Here is a 17,500-nt window from a genome sequence, read left to right on the forward strand (position 1 = left end):
GTTTTACGATCTTTTTCTAAACATAATTAACTAAGTTGTTTCCTCTGAAGACGGAAGTTTACTTTGGACTGTATTTATGTTTACACGTGTTTGAAAAGACTGTATTTGTCATACATGCATACAAAAATGTTTGTCTGTAACTCCCCTCATCATTTAAAAACCAATCTCAAGCATCTGTAAACCCAGATTTTTTTATTTCCCAAAGGATCCCTAAACCTAACTAAGTTGTTTCCTCTGAAGACCAGTCTGTATGCCATGCATACATGTGTCTGTAACTCCCCACACTAAACCCAATCTAAGCATCTGTAAACCCAGTACGTCCACACCAGACCAGTCTGACCCGGTCTGTCTGACCCGGTCTGACCCGGTCCGGTCCGGTCTGTAAACCCCTCTGGTTCTCCTCTCTCCTGCTCTAACTCCTCAGGCGTCTCATAGCGAGCAGCTCTCCTGCAGACGCCCACACGCAGCCTTTGTTAGCTTGTAAAAGCTAAAAGCTATTGAAGCTAATTGCACCAACAAAAGCACAACGAGGGTTTATGTAAATCCTCCTCTCGTCCTCCTCTCGTCCTCCTCTTCATCCTCGCTTCTGTTCCACTCTCATTTCATCATCTTGAGCTTCTTACTCCTTTCTCCTCTGTTTTGTAATCCTCAAACCTTTGCAGTTGTTTTTTATATATAAACTATGAAGTAATGAAGTACTTCTGACACCAAACAAATACACGTATCAGTCAAAACTTACTATGTTGATCGTCATAGCAACGAGTAGAGACCGGGTGTATATGTACCTCAACACTGTTGCTCATTTATTGCTTTACCTTTATTTATATTCAGTTATTGGTAGATTTTGTTTGGAGGAACGTTTCAGTCACTTTGTCATCCAGTAAGTCAGTCATTCAAACAGAGAGACAGACAGTCATTTCCTCATCTAGTCAGTCAGATTGTAGTTTAGTCACTCAGTTATCTAGTCAGTCAGTGAACTAGTCCTGTAGGCAGTCATTCAGTCATTCAGTCATCTCGTCATCGATCATGTACTTTGACTCCTGTTGTCCAGTCAGATCAACATACAGTCAATCAGCTCCTGGTTTACTCACTCCTTTAAATAGGCAGCTGGTTTATGTTTCAGTCAGTCAGTCATCTAGTCAGTCAGTCAGTCTGTTGTTTTGACAAAATAAAGCTCAGTTATTTGGGCTATTTTCATCATTTTATTTTACTAATTGAATGCTATTTCTGTTTCTGAAGAAGCAGACAGCAGCTTCTCAGCGTTCAGACAGACAGCGTGTTGAACCAGCGTGGCTTCACATCTAACTGTGAATTTAGGATTTATTTTGACCAATCCAGAGCTGGTGATTGTTGTGAAACAGTGAAAAGACAAACCATGAGACGTTTTCTGTGTGTATTCATTTTGTGTGAAGCGTGCATTAAACAAACGCACACAGCTGCATTAATATATCAGCAAGTCAGCATCGGCTGGTGATGTTTTTATGAGTGTGTGTGTGTGTGTGTGTGTGTGTGTGTGTGTGTGTGTGTGTGTGTGTGTTTTCAGTGGGTGCAGGCTGCAGGGTGGGATTCAGGTGTGTCTCTGTGTGAGTGTTGATTTGGGTTGAAGTTGTTTTTCCAGACTTTGTTTGAGTTTCACTGCTTTTATTCCCATTTTCAGAATTATTTCAGGAGAAAATCGGTCTAAAAGACGTAAAATTGTTTCAAAATAAAAGAAGTCAATAAATAAATGTATTTGGAAAGATTACAAAGATGAGGTGTTGCTAAAAAAAGACAATTTCTGTCTTAAATGCAATTTTTAATTTGCAATACCATCCTGATTATATATAACATTCTGTACTTATATCAAAACATTTTCTACCAAAATAATATTCTTTGTGGGTTTCACAGATGATCTGATCATTTTCACAATCAATGAATGGCTCATCCAATCAGGGGGGAGGAGTCAGGAAGCTGGACGGGAAGAAAATATATTTTTGTAAGGACTGAATTTTGTGCGTTTTGTCTTCTTCGGAAAATCCCCAAAGTTATGAAATAATAAAGAGTTTTGGGTGATTATCAGGGATGATGATCCATTATCAGTTTGAGTCAATTTGTGTTTGTTTTCTGTTGTGTTTGAAAGTGTGTACTGGATGATGGAAAGGCCTGTGTGTGTGTGTGTGTGTGTGTGTGTGTGTGTGTGTGTGTGTGTGTGTGTGTGTGTGTGTGTGTGTGTGTGTGTGTGTGTGTGTGTGTGTGTGTGTGTGTGCAGGGGGTGTTGTAAGGCCAAAGGTATGTTGTTCTGACTCTGTTGCCAAACTAATTAGTGCTGTAGAGCTCGAAGGCCTGTGGAGAGGTTACACCACACTGTGTGTGTGTGTGTGTGTGTGTGTGTGTGTGTGTGTGTGTGTGTGTGTGTGTGTGTGTGTGTGTGTGTGTGTGTGTGTGTGTGATATCCTGCCAACATACTCAGCCTCAAGTGCACATACAAGCAGAGAGACCCAGACATCCCTCCATCAGGTCCTGACTCCGTCTTGGCCTGCGATGCTTCCATCTTGTTATCTGAGCCACAGGTCTGCTGAGTGTGTGTGTGTGTGTGTGTGTGTGTGTGTGTGTGTGTGTGTGTGTGTAGGTGTGTTTGTGTGTGTAGGTGTGTGTGTCTATTTGATAGCGTCATTCACAGTGACCGTCTCTGTTTATGATGTCGTATGAAACATATCCATTTCTGCAGAGGAATGTTGAAATGTTTCCATGAAAATGGAAAAGTTGAGTTTTTGTGGAAGATGTTTTCTTTCTTACTTTGAGAAGAAGATCAATATCACTCTTATATTTGAGTGTTTCAGAGCTGGAGTCAGTGCGTGGTTAGCTTAGCTTAGCATAAAGACTGGAAGCAGAGCGAAGCAGCTAGCATGGGTCTGTATAAAGTTAATGTTTTACTGTAAGTACTGCTTCTGGTTTGGGAGCTCCTTAATGTCCCCTTTTATTGTTGAACAAAAACAGAAGAACTGAGAAAGATTGTTAAAGGAAGTAAAGGGAAAGAGAGAGGAAATAAGGGAAGGAAACAAGTAGCCAGGAGGGGACAAGAAAATAAGAAATATAAGAGAAATAAAGTGAAAAGAAGAGAGGTGCATAAATGAGTGAGAGAAGAGGAAGAGTGAAGGAAATGACAGATAAAAGGAAAAGGGAAAAAATGTGAAAAGGAAGGAAATAAGGACGTAGAAAGCTAGGAGAGGAAGAAAGGACACAAATCAGAAGAAGAGGAGTGAAAACAGAAGAGAGGATGGGAGGGAAGGACAGACGTTAATGAAGATGAGGAAGAAACAGAAAAGACAAGGAAGTAAGGATATAGGATGGAAGTACAGTGAAGGAAGGAGTGGAGATGGAGGGGGTGAAGAGGAAATAAGGACAAAGAAAGAGGAGAGAGAGGAAGAGGACACAAAAGAGAGGTAGAGGAGAGAAAAAGAAGAGAGGAGATGAAAAGTTGGAAAAAGAGGAAAGAGAAGGAAAATGAAAAGAAAGCATAAAGGAGACGAAGACGAGGATGTGGAGTAAGGAAAAATAGTTAGTGAAGAAGAGGAGGGAGGGAAGGAAGGAGGAGTGAGGAGGATGATGGACGTTGTCAGGGGAGGAAGACTCATTCACTGTCTGCTGGCTGTCAGCCAGAGAGGAGGAGAGGAGGAGATGTCTCTTTGTTTGAAGGTTACCGGAGGACAAGGAGAGAAAGAAAGGAGCGAGGGAGGAGGAGATGGAGACGGGGGGAGAGAAAAGAGCGAGAGAGAAAAGAGCGAGAGAGGAGGAATGATTACAGCGAGAGAAAGAAAAAGAAGAAATGATAAAGACATGAAGGGAAAGACGGGCTCTAGTAATTTACTGTCTCCAAGGTGGCAACAGCTTTTACACCGTTAACACTGTGTGTGTGTGTGTGTGTGTGTGTGTGTGTGTGTGTGTGTGTGTGTGTGTGTGTGTGTGTGTGTGTGTGTGTGTGTGTGTGTGTGTGTGTGTGTGTGTGTGTGTGTGTGTGCGCCCCTGCCAACTCTTTAACGAGGGACTGCTGCTAATTTCAGAGCTAATACTGAACCGTTCCACTCCACTGAACCCAGAGAGGAGGGATGAGGAGAGGAAGGGAGGGAGGAGGAGGAGAGGAGGTAGGATACAGAAAAGAAGTAGATGAGTGAGAGGTAGAGGGGATGAAGTGCACACAGAAGGATGTAGGAAGGACAAATGGAGAGTAGGATATGGGAAAGGAAAGGAGGACACAAGAGAGGAAGCAAGGATAGTAAAGGAGGACATGAGACGATGGGGGAGGAAGTGAAGAGAGGAAGGGACATAAAAAGTAGAAGATAGGATACAATAGAGAAGAAGAGGAGAGTAAAGAGGGGAGGAAGGAAATAAAAGGAACGGCATAGGAAGGGAGAAGAGGGAAGAAGGTGACAGAGGAGAGGAAAGGAAGCAACAAGGGAAGGGGGGTAGGAGAGGGAAAGAGGAGAGTGGAGAAGGAGAGATATTAAGCAAGGACACAGTTGGGAAGGAAGAGAGAAGAGGAGGTTGAGGAAGGAGTGAAGGAGAGAGAATGAGGAGTTAGGAAAGGAGAGAAGGGATGACTGAAAGCAAATGAAGGGGGAGAGAGGGTGAGTTCAGAGGAGGTGAAGGTGAAGATGATTAAACTCTCCGTGTGCAGCTGTCTCCTCCTTCTCCTCCTCTTGCATCCTCCTTTCATCATCCCTCCTTCTGCCCTTCAGCGTCTGATCTTCTCTCCGTCATTGTTTGTGTTTATTTATTTATTTCCTACTTTATGAAATGTTTCCTTTACTTCAGCAGGAGACAGAGAGTTTATGATCACGAGTCTGCACCTTCAATAATTCCTTTAAATATATTTAGTGCAGGAAAAACTAAATACGACGTCAAATTTACTTTAAAAAGCATAATTAAATTCACCAAAAATCCCAATTAATAATGCCTCGTTTGCATATTTAAACATAACATTTCAGAAAACTTGTAATATAAAAAATAATTGTCTTAATGTCAGTAATCAATTGGTGAAGTTTCATGTTGATATCTATTAGTTATTTGTTTTACCCTATTCACCTGTAGAGTCTTCAACATGTAATTTAACTAAACATTTCTTTAAAGGACGTTTTCTCTAAATGAGTTTTTTCTCAGACTCTGATCCATAAATCTCCACTTCAGTAGCTCTTACATACACCAAACTTTACAGCTTCATTCCTCTCTATATTCTGAAGGTTAACACAGAGGGGTTTGTTCAGATATCATTCATAGCCTGATTTATACAACATTTAAGTACTAAAAACATGGAGAATATTGATTATTTACTGATTTATGGAGTGACACAATGAGTATATAAAAACAACCTCTGTTAAAACCTTTGACTCTAATATGTTAACATCATGAAACAAGAATTTTGAACCTGGTTTTATCCAATGTTCAGATTTATGTTCTGTAATTTAATGAAAATAAGCACATATTTGGTACCATAATGCTTCATTTGCATATTTCAACATAACATTCCAGAAAACTTAAAATACCGGTAAAGTTTCAGGATGATATCTATTCCTTATTTCTTTTTTTTTTTAGCCTTTTCACCTGTAGTCTTGCCCAGTTTTGAAGCCAATCTGGAACAACGTTGACTGTGATGTTACCACAGAGGTTAGCTTAGCATTAACACTAACGTTTAGCTAACCGTATCGTCGTAGAACAATATCAATATTGGACATTTCTGCAAAGTCCATGATTACATTCAATCCCAAGTTTGTTTCCTGTTCCAAAGTTTTTTAAATCTTAAAGGAATACTTCACCGCCAAAATGATCATTTCTATATCGATGACTCACCATTAATTCTTTAAGAAAAAAGTTCCACGGTGAATAAATGATCAAAACAACGTAGAACAGTCTTGATAAATTGAAATAATTGGAGGCAAAACTATATGAAAACATCCGTTTAAAAACTCACACAATTGCTATAAATAATAAATACAATAAATATAATATGATGCATTAATGAATCGACAATGGCAACATGCAGAAAATAATTAATAATGTTAGCCTCAATTAAAGTTATTATGGGTAAAAACAGTAAAAAAACATCAGTAAATAAACCTTTAGGGTCATAAATCTTCAGGTTTATTTATCCAGCTGACGTGTTAATCTGAAATATGATTTCCCAGCAGCACCAGATTGATTTTTGCGCCATGAATTATGAACATTTGAGTCATTAACGTGTTCAGTTTCGGTGTTTTTGTATTTTATTTTTTTTTATTAATGTTCGCCATTGAAAAGTGTGTAACTTACAAGATGGCTCCCTGTAATTTATTAAATGTGGGGTTTCTTTCTTATTAATTCATGTTATTATTCATCTTTAGTAATTAATACCCTCAACTCAAATCCATAAAATTCACATTATCACCCTTAATGTTCATTATCACACACGAGCGTTGCTTAATTTTGCATTAATTAATTTGAGCATTAAAGTTTCCTTCTAAAGCAGATAAGTGCTGTTGTGAAATGAAAATGACAAAATGTCTGGAAGCAAAACATTTCCTTTCTAGATGTTCACTGAATAAACGATGTCACTGTGTTAACGACGGGGAATTAAAATATATATTTGTTCGACTAAATTAGAGTTCCAGGTTTAAGAGGCACATTATGATTAAATGTAAATATACTGATTATTTATGTGCCTATTAAATCATCCAGTGAATGTTTGAGAGATTAATAATCTCAATGTTCAACCTGTTTTAATGAGAACAAACCTTTTTCAGATAATAAATAAACATGCTTTTATTTTGTTTAAAGAATGGTGTAAGAAGTGAACACTGGAAATGTTTTAGAATAGTTTGTAAAGTTTCATGGAAATGTATTCTAAAAAATCAATAGATATAGCAAAAAAAATATTAACTAAAATGAAACAAGACATAATCTTGTTTGTAGTTAAACAAATGTCTATTCTTTTGTTTTTTAAATGTATTTAAAGTTTGGTAAATGCAAAGACAGAAACAAGCATGAATTTAGTGTAAATAAAGACATTTAAATTATATAAAATAAAGCATGTCTAAAGTGTTATTCATCCTACACAAGAACTATTTAAATAATATGTATTTTTTATATAAAAAAACAACACTTTCAATAAACAAGACCTCAATTTTAATGTTTTTTTTCCAGACATTTTTTCATCCAACTCAATGAAACATATATACTACATATAATTCTCCTCTTCCTATATTTGGGTGTGTGTGATGTCAACATGACTTTCCAGTCTGTGAATGATGTCATGATGTCACTGTTTTTCCTTGACATCACTCTCACAAGATTTGATTAGTTTGAATCATTGCTCTTTAAATTAGGAGTTCATTTTTGCAATGCTATTAGTACTAAAGAATACTTTTAGTAGTGTAGTATAGTAAAAAAAAAAGGTTGTATTCTGTAAAGTCGTGTTCCATTAAAGGAGAAACACAAAATGTAACTTTGATTCTCCCCAAAAAAGACGATAATAAAACTTTTGTAAACTGTTTAGATGTCAAGTCACCGTTCTGTAAAATCAAATATGTATTTCTATAAAACAGCTGTGTGTGTGTGTGTGTGTGTGTGTGTGTGTGTGTGTGTGTGTGTGTGTGTGTGTGTGTGTGTGTGTGTGTGTGTGTGTGTGTGTGTGTGTGTGTGTGTGTGGCTTGCTGTCATGCTCCGGTTGATGTTAAAGCAGCGTGGCAGGCAGAGATTGGTAAAACAGATAGATGGTGTGAACGAGTCCAAAAACACTGAGGGACGTTTTCCAAAATGTCTCAAAATGTCTCAATGAGAGAGAGAGAGAGAGAGAGAGAGAGAGAGAGAGAGAGTGTGATATATCGTCTCATAGTTTCATTAAAATATAAATCTATATAATAACAAAAGAGTTTACGTATGATGTTGTTCACACTTATATCATTCTTATAATGTTCATATTTATTTTCTATTTAAGAAGGGGAAATGCAAAATACAAAGAAAAGAATAAAAAGAAAAGAGGGATGTATATATATATAAAAAGTACAATCACAAAGTTATAAAATTCATAAACACTCAAAGGCGTCCAAAAATAAACTTATTATGCAGATCATGAAATCAGATTTCCATTCTGGATCGATCCAGAATGAGTTACCAACAACACAGAGACACATGATCAGCTGCAGCTTCAGACCGGAATCCTTCTTCTTCTTCTTCTTCTGTTTATCTTTGCCCCGACACACACACACACACACACACACACACAGACAGACAGACAGACAGACAGACAGACAGACAGACAGACAGACAGACAGACAGACAGACAGACAGACAGACAGACAGACAGACAGACAGACAGACAGACAGACAGACAGACAGACAGAAGAAAAGCTGCATTCCTTTGGTTGCTGGCAACAAGAACTATCTAGACACACAACAAACTCTCATAGTCTCTCTCTCTCTCTCTCTCTCTCTCTCTCTCTCTCTCTCTGTCTCTCAGAGTCACAGCATGTTTTTTCATCCCATAATTTCTCGGGTTTAAATTCACCATACAACCATTTCTTTATGATCGATACACAACTACAGATCAATCACTTACCCTCTAACTCTCTCTCGGCCAATAGGAACTCACTCCACCTCTTCCTTTCTCCTAACCTCTCTCCTCTTTCTCTGTCTTCATCCATCCCTCATTCTCCTCTTTCCCTGTCTTCATCCATCCCTCATTCTCCTCTTTCTCTGTCTTCATCCATCCCTCATTCTCCTCTTTCCCTGTCTTCATCCATCCCTCATTCTCCTCTTTCCCTGTCTTCATCCATCCCTCATTCTCCTCTTTCCATCTCTATTGGCTCTTCTTCTTCTCTAGTTTTTCATGGTCTATCCCTTCATTTCATCCCTCTCTCTCTTTTTCTCAGTAGGCAGATTGGTTTTGGCACTCAGTTCCCTGATCGGTGAACACACACACACACACACACACACACACACACACACACACACACACACACACACACACACACACACACACACACACACACACACACACGGAGTGGCGGTGTCATCGCCATGGCGATGTCAGCAGGCGGGGCTTAATCCAAAGTGACACTTGTTCTCTGCCTTCCTTTCCCATCGCCATGGAAGCAATTACCCTCCTCCTGAAGGGCCTTTTGTCTGAGAGAGTGTGTGTGTGTGTGTGTGTGTGTGTGTGTGTGTGTGTGTGTGTGTGTGTGTGTGTGTGTGTGTGTGTGTGTGTGTGTGTGTGTGTGTGTGTGTGTGTGTGTGTGTGTGTGTGTGTGTGTGTGTGTTCTCGTCCTCCGTGGAGTTGACGGGGTGGAACCTGTGCTTCGGGTCACCTGATTGGCTGAATTGAAAGAGTTAGAGAGAGAGAGAGAGATAGTTCTCATCTTTCTTCTCTTCACCTCCATTTTTATTTCTATCTCGTTTTTTACCTCCTCTCTCTTCTTGTCCTTCTGATAAAGAATAATTCAGAATTTTATATATATTTTTAAAAGCAAAAAAGCAGAATGTAAACTTTTGTTTTGGTTGAAAAAACATCTTAAATATCGACTTTACAGAAAAGTAGTAACCAGCACTTCTCTGTTCATAATGAGTACAGCAGATGAAAAGAAACCGATCTAGTTTTTATTGTCGTATAAAAAGATAACATATGTAACATATCCTCATATAATTACGATATCTTAAGAAAAGTTGCTCCTCATTTTTCTGCGTTTTCTCAATAAAGTCATCAACACGTAACAGTTTCAGCTCGTAACATGAATATAGTCTTTTCAAAATAAACTTCCATCTTCACAGGAAACTACTTAGTAAGGTTCATTCAACAAAACTACTTAGTTAAGTTTAGGAAAAGATGGTGGTTTGGTTTAAAATAACAACAGAAGTGCCGTTAAAGAAGCACGAAAGTTAGGTGACAAATGAATCAACATGAGGAATCATCCAGCTCCTCTACTTATCTGTGTTTACTTTTGTGAACTTTATACTTCATACTTCTCATTATTTTGCTCAAGCTGGCTACGAATGCTGGATAAGATAAGATAAGATAAGATAAGATAAGATAAGATAAGATGAGCAAAAACTTTATTTATCCCGAAGGAAATTCTTGTACCAGAGTTTGATTAAAGATTAGAACAGAATAATTACAAAAAACTTTGGAATAAAAATATAAACATATATGTACAATAGAATAGAAATTATTAAGTGTAAATAAAATAAGTTATACTAACACCAGTGCCTTATGGAAACTAAAATAGGAAATGTATATTGCGTATGATATTGAAAAAGTTGTACAAAGTTATATTGCACATAGATTAATTAAAATAATATTGCACATAAAATAAAACAGTTACAAAAAAAAGTACTGAACTATGAAATATATTCCCTTTATTTTAATCGACGGGTACTTTTCAGCCTTTGTATTCTACAGAGTTTCACTGCCTCCCTCAGAGTAGCCTTGGCAGAAAAGAAGACCAAACACACAATTAAACCCCAAAATACCGGCAATAAATAAAAAGAGGCCTGTGTGGACGGCTCAGTGTGAACAACAGACATTAATAAGAAACATAAATCATAAGGACTGACACTTACTTTACTATAAACAGCAGAATGCAGACAACACATTCTGTACAACAGTGGAGATGTAACCAATACACACACACACACACACACACACACACACACACACACACACACACACACACACACACACACACACACACACGCACACACACACACACACACTGGAAGTTTCTGCAGCTTTTGTTGAGTTCCTTGATGTCCTCGTTAAGCGTCTGAAGGAGCTCTGTGGTCGTCTGCTCTGGTTTAATGTGTCAGACCTTTTTTTTGTAACTTTCTGAAATTGACACTCAAACACTCACGTTGTGATTGGTCCGCTGTGCAATCCAAAAAAAAAGAGCCAGGGTTGTAGAAAAACAGTTTGAGTTAAGTTTTTCTTAAAATATCATCAGCTGCACAAACTGCAAAAAAAATGTTTGTATGATATCCTAGAAACGTTTTCCAACAAAACGTGTCAATTTCTGCTCGTTACATGAATACAGACTTTTCAAAATAAACTTCTGTCTTCACAGGAAACAACTTAGTAAGGTTTAGGCAAAAGACTAGGTTTAGTATAAGACCCTCGTTTGGGTTAAAACAACTACGAAATTGTGGTTATTTAAGTATGCAACAATTCAGTTTGGCTTCGGGACTGAACAAAAGTCTCCTGGCTGATTTTATTGCTGAACAAAAGGTGTAAGAAGAGATTATTTATTGTTACAATCTAAACTCCAACAGAGGAATCACAACGGCTTCTTCCTTTTGACGTCATCCCTGCAGCTCCGTATCATAACCATAAGATAACCATGGTGGTAGAACAGTGGCCTGGCACTGCCGACAAACGGTCTCCATGGAAACCGACGAACTTTACCTTTTGTATAATGTCTTTCAATGCAGTAAATACTTTAAAGTTTGTCCTTAAATTATGAAACCTCTGCAGCGATTGTGTGCTTAAATCAGTCCCTCAGCTCAGGAGAAAGTGAGCCTTTAGTTTCATACTTAAGGAGAAAACTTAAGCTTGTTCGTGAGTCGACACGCGGGACTTTCTTTTTCTCTACTCTATCGTCATTCCTTTTACAACTTCTTCTGTCAGCTTGATTTCTAAATCTGCACCCATATCCATATTTAAACTACTTCACATCTCCCATCTCTTCTGAAAACCTTTCTTTTCCCCTCACCTTTGTACTTTGAGTTCGAAACAAATATAAACACTTTTGATTTTGATGATGATTTACAAAGAACAGCATGACTATGTGACATTTTTACCCTTTATGAGTGTAAACCTTCTAGATTTCAGTGCATGCTGCAGATTGAAGTTGTATTTCAACCTGTTTTCTAAATTAATCCTACACTTTTCATATCTTTATCTTCTTTCTTTCTCCTCTGCAACACTCTCAGATATTCACTTTCTTTCTTTTTCCTCTTGCTCCGTTAAAAAATCTATTTTCCTCACATCGTTTAATTTCCTTTCCTCCTCTTCCTCTGGACACACACTTTGTATCTGGACGTCCATCTTAACCAGATTCAAATCTGTGCAGGCTTTGTTTAACTATGTGTGTGTGTGTGTGTGTGTGTGTGTGTGTGTGTGTGTGTGTGTGTGTGTGTGTGTGTGTGTGTGTGTGTGTGTGATGGCTATCGGCGGTCAGGACCTCCACCCTCCCCCGATCTCCCCCGTCGGCCACCGTGCAGCTCTCCTCTGAGTTTTTATCTCCCGCCTTCATCTCCCCTCTCTCTCTCTTCATATTGCTCCTCTGTGTTTCTTCTTTATCTCACCTGCAGACGTTCCTGCATGGATTTATTTATTTTTCTTTTGTTTTCTTAAATGCACTCTGAAATATTCTTCCTCTCAGTTTGGCCTCTGCAGATGGACGAGCTGATCATGTAAACAGATACTCGGATATCTGAACGGAACAAAAGACGTGTTTATACTAAAATATGAATTGAACAAAAATTGATTTCTGTTGGAACAGAACGCAGCGGAGACCTGACAGTAAATGTTCTTCAGTCTCTGAGGAAGGAAAACACACAATAAAATAAAGTTCCAATCGACGTGCATTCTACTGAAAAGCAGGTCAGTCACAAAACACTGAGAACTGCTTTTTTCCCCAACAAAAAAAATTGGAACTGAGGACGGACTGTGGCTCAGTGGTAGAGCGGCACATCCTGCAATCAGAGGATCGGAGGTTAAATCCCCGGCTCCGCTATAGTCGGTCGGCAGAATACAACCGTTACGCTCTCATCCACACTTACGGGCAATTTTAGAATCATCAATCAATCACCACAATATTTTCCTAAACGTGTTTGGAGCAACTGTGGCTCAGTTGTAGAGCGGGTTGTTAAATCAGAGGATGGGGGTTCGATCCCCGGCTCCTATAGTCCATGTCCATGAGCCCTTGGGCAAGAAACTTAACCCCAAAGTGCAAAAGAAAAAGCGTCTGTCTTACTATAAAGAGAGGGGATAGAAAGGTAAATCAATGACAGGACTTTCACCCAGTAGACCGCTGTTCATGTCAACTGTAAAACTGTCAATGTTGACTTATGTTAAAGTATTTTCATCATGTACTTCTGTACTTCAAACAGCAACTGGTTACAAAATAAACAAAGTTATTTTAGAAGTAACGATTATTAAATAGAAAGTTAAATTCATTTTCTAAATTGTGTTTTCTGTTCGAGTTGTTCCGTCTGCGTGAGAGGAGCTCAGTCACTATATCTGCCCGACGACAGCGCCCGTCACATGACTGATGGCCAGTTTGACCTCAAATTGACCAGGAAGTTAAACCGCGACCTTCCCAGCATGCTCGCTGCCTACGCACTCCTCAAACATTCACACACACACACACACACACACACACACACACACACACACACACACACACACACACACACACACACACACACACACACACGAAACACACATATCTCTTCCTTTCAGCTGACAAGCTCTTTAAAAAGCCATCGACCCACCTCGCTGAACTTTACGACATGACACACACACACACACACACACACACACACACACACACACACACACACACACACACACACACACACACACACACACACACACACACACACACACACACTCGCCTGCCCAGACAAGCTCTTTAAAACACCATCAAGTCACCCGGCTGAACTTTACGACACGGTTTCATTTCATGTTTATAAGACCCAAACACCAACACACACACACACACGTGCACACACACGCACACACACACACACACACGCAACACACACACACACACACACACACACACACACACGCACACGCACACAGATCACAACAAGTGTTGCATTTACCTACTCAGCCGGTACATGATAAATATGTCTGTTTGAGTCAAGGTCAAACACACCTCCTTGTCCACTTACACACACACACACACACACACACACACACACACACACACACACACACACACACACTCACACATGTATACACACACACACACACACACACACACACACACACACACACACACACACACACACACACACACACACATAGCAGACAGACATGGAGTCATATTTGTCGTCAATCAACATAATGCTTTTCAAGTTTGCGGAACAAATAAATTCCGTCTGCCTCTCTGCTCCTCTCTGCTCCTCGTTGCTCCTCGTTGCTCCTCGTTGCTCCTCACTCTCCCATCAGCCATCTGTCTTCAATCACACCTCTGTCCTCCTCTCCTCCACCCTAATCCCTTCTTCTCTCCTCTTGTTCTCTCTCCTCCTCCCATATCCCTCCCTTATCCCTCTCCTCTCTCCTACACCTTTATCCCTTCTTCCTCTGTCCTCTTCCCTCCTACCTTCTATCCTCCCTCCTCCCTTTTCCTCTCCCTCTCTCCCCCTTTTACTTTCTCTTCTCTTATCCTCCCCCGTTCTCCCTTATACCTGCTCCTCTCCTCCTCTCTCCTCCCCTCTCTTTTCATTTACTGTTTGTTCCCGCTGATAAATAAATGACAAACAGTATGAAAATGATATTCTTCTCCAGATGACAGCCATTTTTCATCCCTAGCCCTAAACAACTCCTCCTCCTCCTCCTCCTCCTCCTCCTCCTCCTCCTCCTCCTCCTAAAGTGTTTGTCCCCTATCCTTCCATCTCATCCCTCTTTTCCTCTTTACATCCCCCATCTCCCTCCCTTATCCCTCCAACACTTTCCTCTCTTTTTTTTATGCACCGACAAAAATTAATCACCTGTCTTTATGTGTGTGTGTGTGTGTGTGTGTGTGTGTGTGTGTGTGTGTGTGTGTGTGTGTGTGTGTGTGTGTGTGTGTGTGTGTGTGTGTGTGTGTGTGTGTGTGTGTGTGTGTGTGTGTGTGTGTGTGTGTGTGTGTGGCCGGCAGGAAGCCCACAGAGGTTTTTAGCAGCTGATTTATTGCCAAGTTAATTCATAACGGCGTCCGATGATGATGAGAGGCCGCAGGAAAGTATGGTCGTCACTGTTGTTGTTGAAGGGTGAAAGAGAGAGAGAGAGAGAGAGAGAGAGAGAGAGAGAGAGAGAGAGAGAGAGAGAGAGAGAGAGAATAAACAGAGCGGCTCTCTCATGTGAAGTAATAGAGTGGAAAGTGATGAAGAGGACGGAGGAAGAGAGGAAGTGAAGGAGTGAAGGAGAGAGACAGAAGTTTCAATATGAGGAAAGGAAAAGGAGAAAGGATTAGTTAATTCTCATATCAACAAATTGTCAGAAAACGTCTAATCCTAACTTTGTTTCCTAACATTTTGTACGGCAACAAGAAAATGACTAAAATTAGAAATATTCAATAAATGACTTCCCTTTGCTGCACTGTGAGCTGAGCCGGCGTTCAGCACAGTTGAGTGTGTAGAACAGAAGACGTTCTGAGCTATCACAATAACAAACACTGCACAGGGAAGCATTGATCAGTTTTGGTGGACGAGATAACAATGCATGCTGGGAAACGTATAATATTCAGTTTGCTTTTACACTACTATTGAAAATGAAGATACGTTGGCTTCTGCTGCATTTAATTAACCCAATCTACCTGCGTTACACAAAGCTGAACTTTGACTTTAACTGTATTTCATTATTGATCCAGTTTAAAATGTAGGATTTACATCAAAGCCTGAGTTGGACATCCTGAAAAAGTTTCATGATACCATATTCATGTCTACAAATCTACATGTGTGCATCGCGCCCTTCATAATCCAGATTCCTAACGTTCTCGTGTTCTCCGTCCAGGCTGCAGGCTCTGAGGAAGGAGAAGTCTCGGGACGCGGCGCGGTCGCGGCGGGGGAAGGAGAACTTTGAGTTTTACGAACTGGCCAAGATGCTGCCGCTGCCGGGCGCCATCACCAGCCAGCTGGACAAGGCCTCCATCATCCGGCTCACCATCAGCTACCTGAAGATGAGGGACTTCGCCAACCAGGGGGACCCGCCGTGGAACCTGCGGATGGAGGGACCGCCGCCCAACACCTCCGTCAAAGGTAGAACGTTTATTTGAGATCTTTAGGTTTGTGAAGCAGAGAAAGTTTAAGAAAGACTTGTTAAGGAACCAGAGGGTGAAGATTTGTCAAGAAAGTTTTCTTCCATAAACTATTTCAGGTCCCACAGGAAACCTTTTATTTTATATATTCATTTTTGCTATCGGGTGATGCATGAGCAAGATTCTCCTTTTCTTGTTGCTTCTTGGTTTGTTTTTTTAAGCCGTATCTTTAGATTTCCTCCATCACTTAAAGGTCACAGTTAGGAACCTTCTGATCATTTTTTGCACCAAGAAAGGTCCTCATGAAATCTGGCTTTTTTCTTTTGCATATTGTAGCTTGTACGCATCACTGCCGAACTTTATCGTCCATGCTTTTCAGTCAAACAGCCAAAGAACTATCTCTCTCATTGTGGTTCGTCAGTGTTCGTTGGCTTGATACAGACACGCTTTGATTGACAGTTTTCTCACATCACCGTGAACCTTTCTCATGCATTAATTATGGACCATCATTTGTGTTTGCTCACTGTTTTCAGAATGCATTCACACCACTTGCATTGCAATGTATTCCAGTGACACCCATTTGATTTGAACGGCTCATAGATCAGCTTCTGATTGGCCACTGCAGAATGACGTCAGGTTGCGTTTCTCTAAAAGTTGGTTCTGTTTTAAAGGTTTTGCTCCAGGCTGTAAGCACAGCACCTCCATTCAAATCAATGTGAGGACCAGCATGTTACCCTTAATTACTGAGTGCAGTCTAACGGCCTGTACACACTGGGGACTTTTATTTTTGCACAATTAATACGCACCTCAATAGATATTTTTAAACTACTATTTTTGTCATGAAAACTTTCACACACAAATATTAAGGAGGTCGATTTTTCTGAGCTTTTGCATCGTATGTAAAGGCAGTTGCACCTTCATTTATTCTGTAGTCTGAATCCAGATCGAAACTTTATTACTCCTTTTAACAAAGGCGGAATTTACCAGATCCACTCCTTCCTGTTTTTACCTTTCACAATAAAACTTAGATATATGATATTTAAGCATCAATAAATTGCTGTAGTTTGGATTCTGTAACATTCTTCATTCATTAAATAGTAATAATAACTCAAAATAATAAGATAAAGACTCTTTTTTTAGACGCAAAACTTGCTTTAAATTGTTTGTAATAACTTATTATTTCTGTACCAAGTTTTTTATGATTCCTGATTCAAATTACCTCAAATTTCCTTAATTTAAGTCCTAATAATTACTCTCACTGTGAACTCAAACCATAACGACAGCTTCAGCCTCTTAGCTTCCATATGATTATGTATTTATACCTTCAACCGAACCTTTTATACTTCCAATGAATCTGAACATACAATCATCGGCACATCGGAACAGAGGTGAGCAGAGCTGCAGAGATCTTCTGGACCCTTTAAACTGCCATCAAACAACATGGAGAAGCTGCAGAAACATACACACACACACACACACACACACACACACACACACACACACACACACACACACACACACACACACACACA

At 39.7% G+C, this 17,500-nt stretch overlaps 1 protein-coding gene across 1 annotated transcript in view; it reads left to right on the forward strand.

Moving 5' to 3' along the window:
* LOC129103647 (neuronal PAS domain-containing protein 3) overlaps positions 1-17,500 on the forward strand; it is a 271,158-nt gene that overhangs the window by 93,933 nt on the left and 159,725 nt on the right. Inside the window, exon 3 of the mRNA XM_054614220.1 lies at positions 15,725-15,968. Within this exon, the coding sequence (XP_054470195.1) occupies positions 15,725-15,968 (244 nt within the window). The remainder of the gene's footprint in view (positions 1-15,724; positions 15,969-17,500) is intronic.

The sequence above is a fragment of the Anoplopoma fimbria genome, chromosome 15 (assembly GCF_027596085.1).
Source record: "Anoplopoma fimbria isolate UVic2021 breed Golden Eagle Sablefish chromosome 15, Afim_UVic_2022, whole genome shotgun sequence".
NCBI classification, from domain to species: Eukaryota; Metazoa; Chordata; class Actinopteri; order Perciformes; family Anoplopomatidae; genus Anoplopoma; species Anoplopoma fimbria.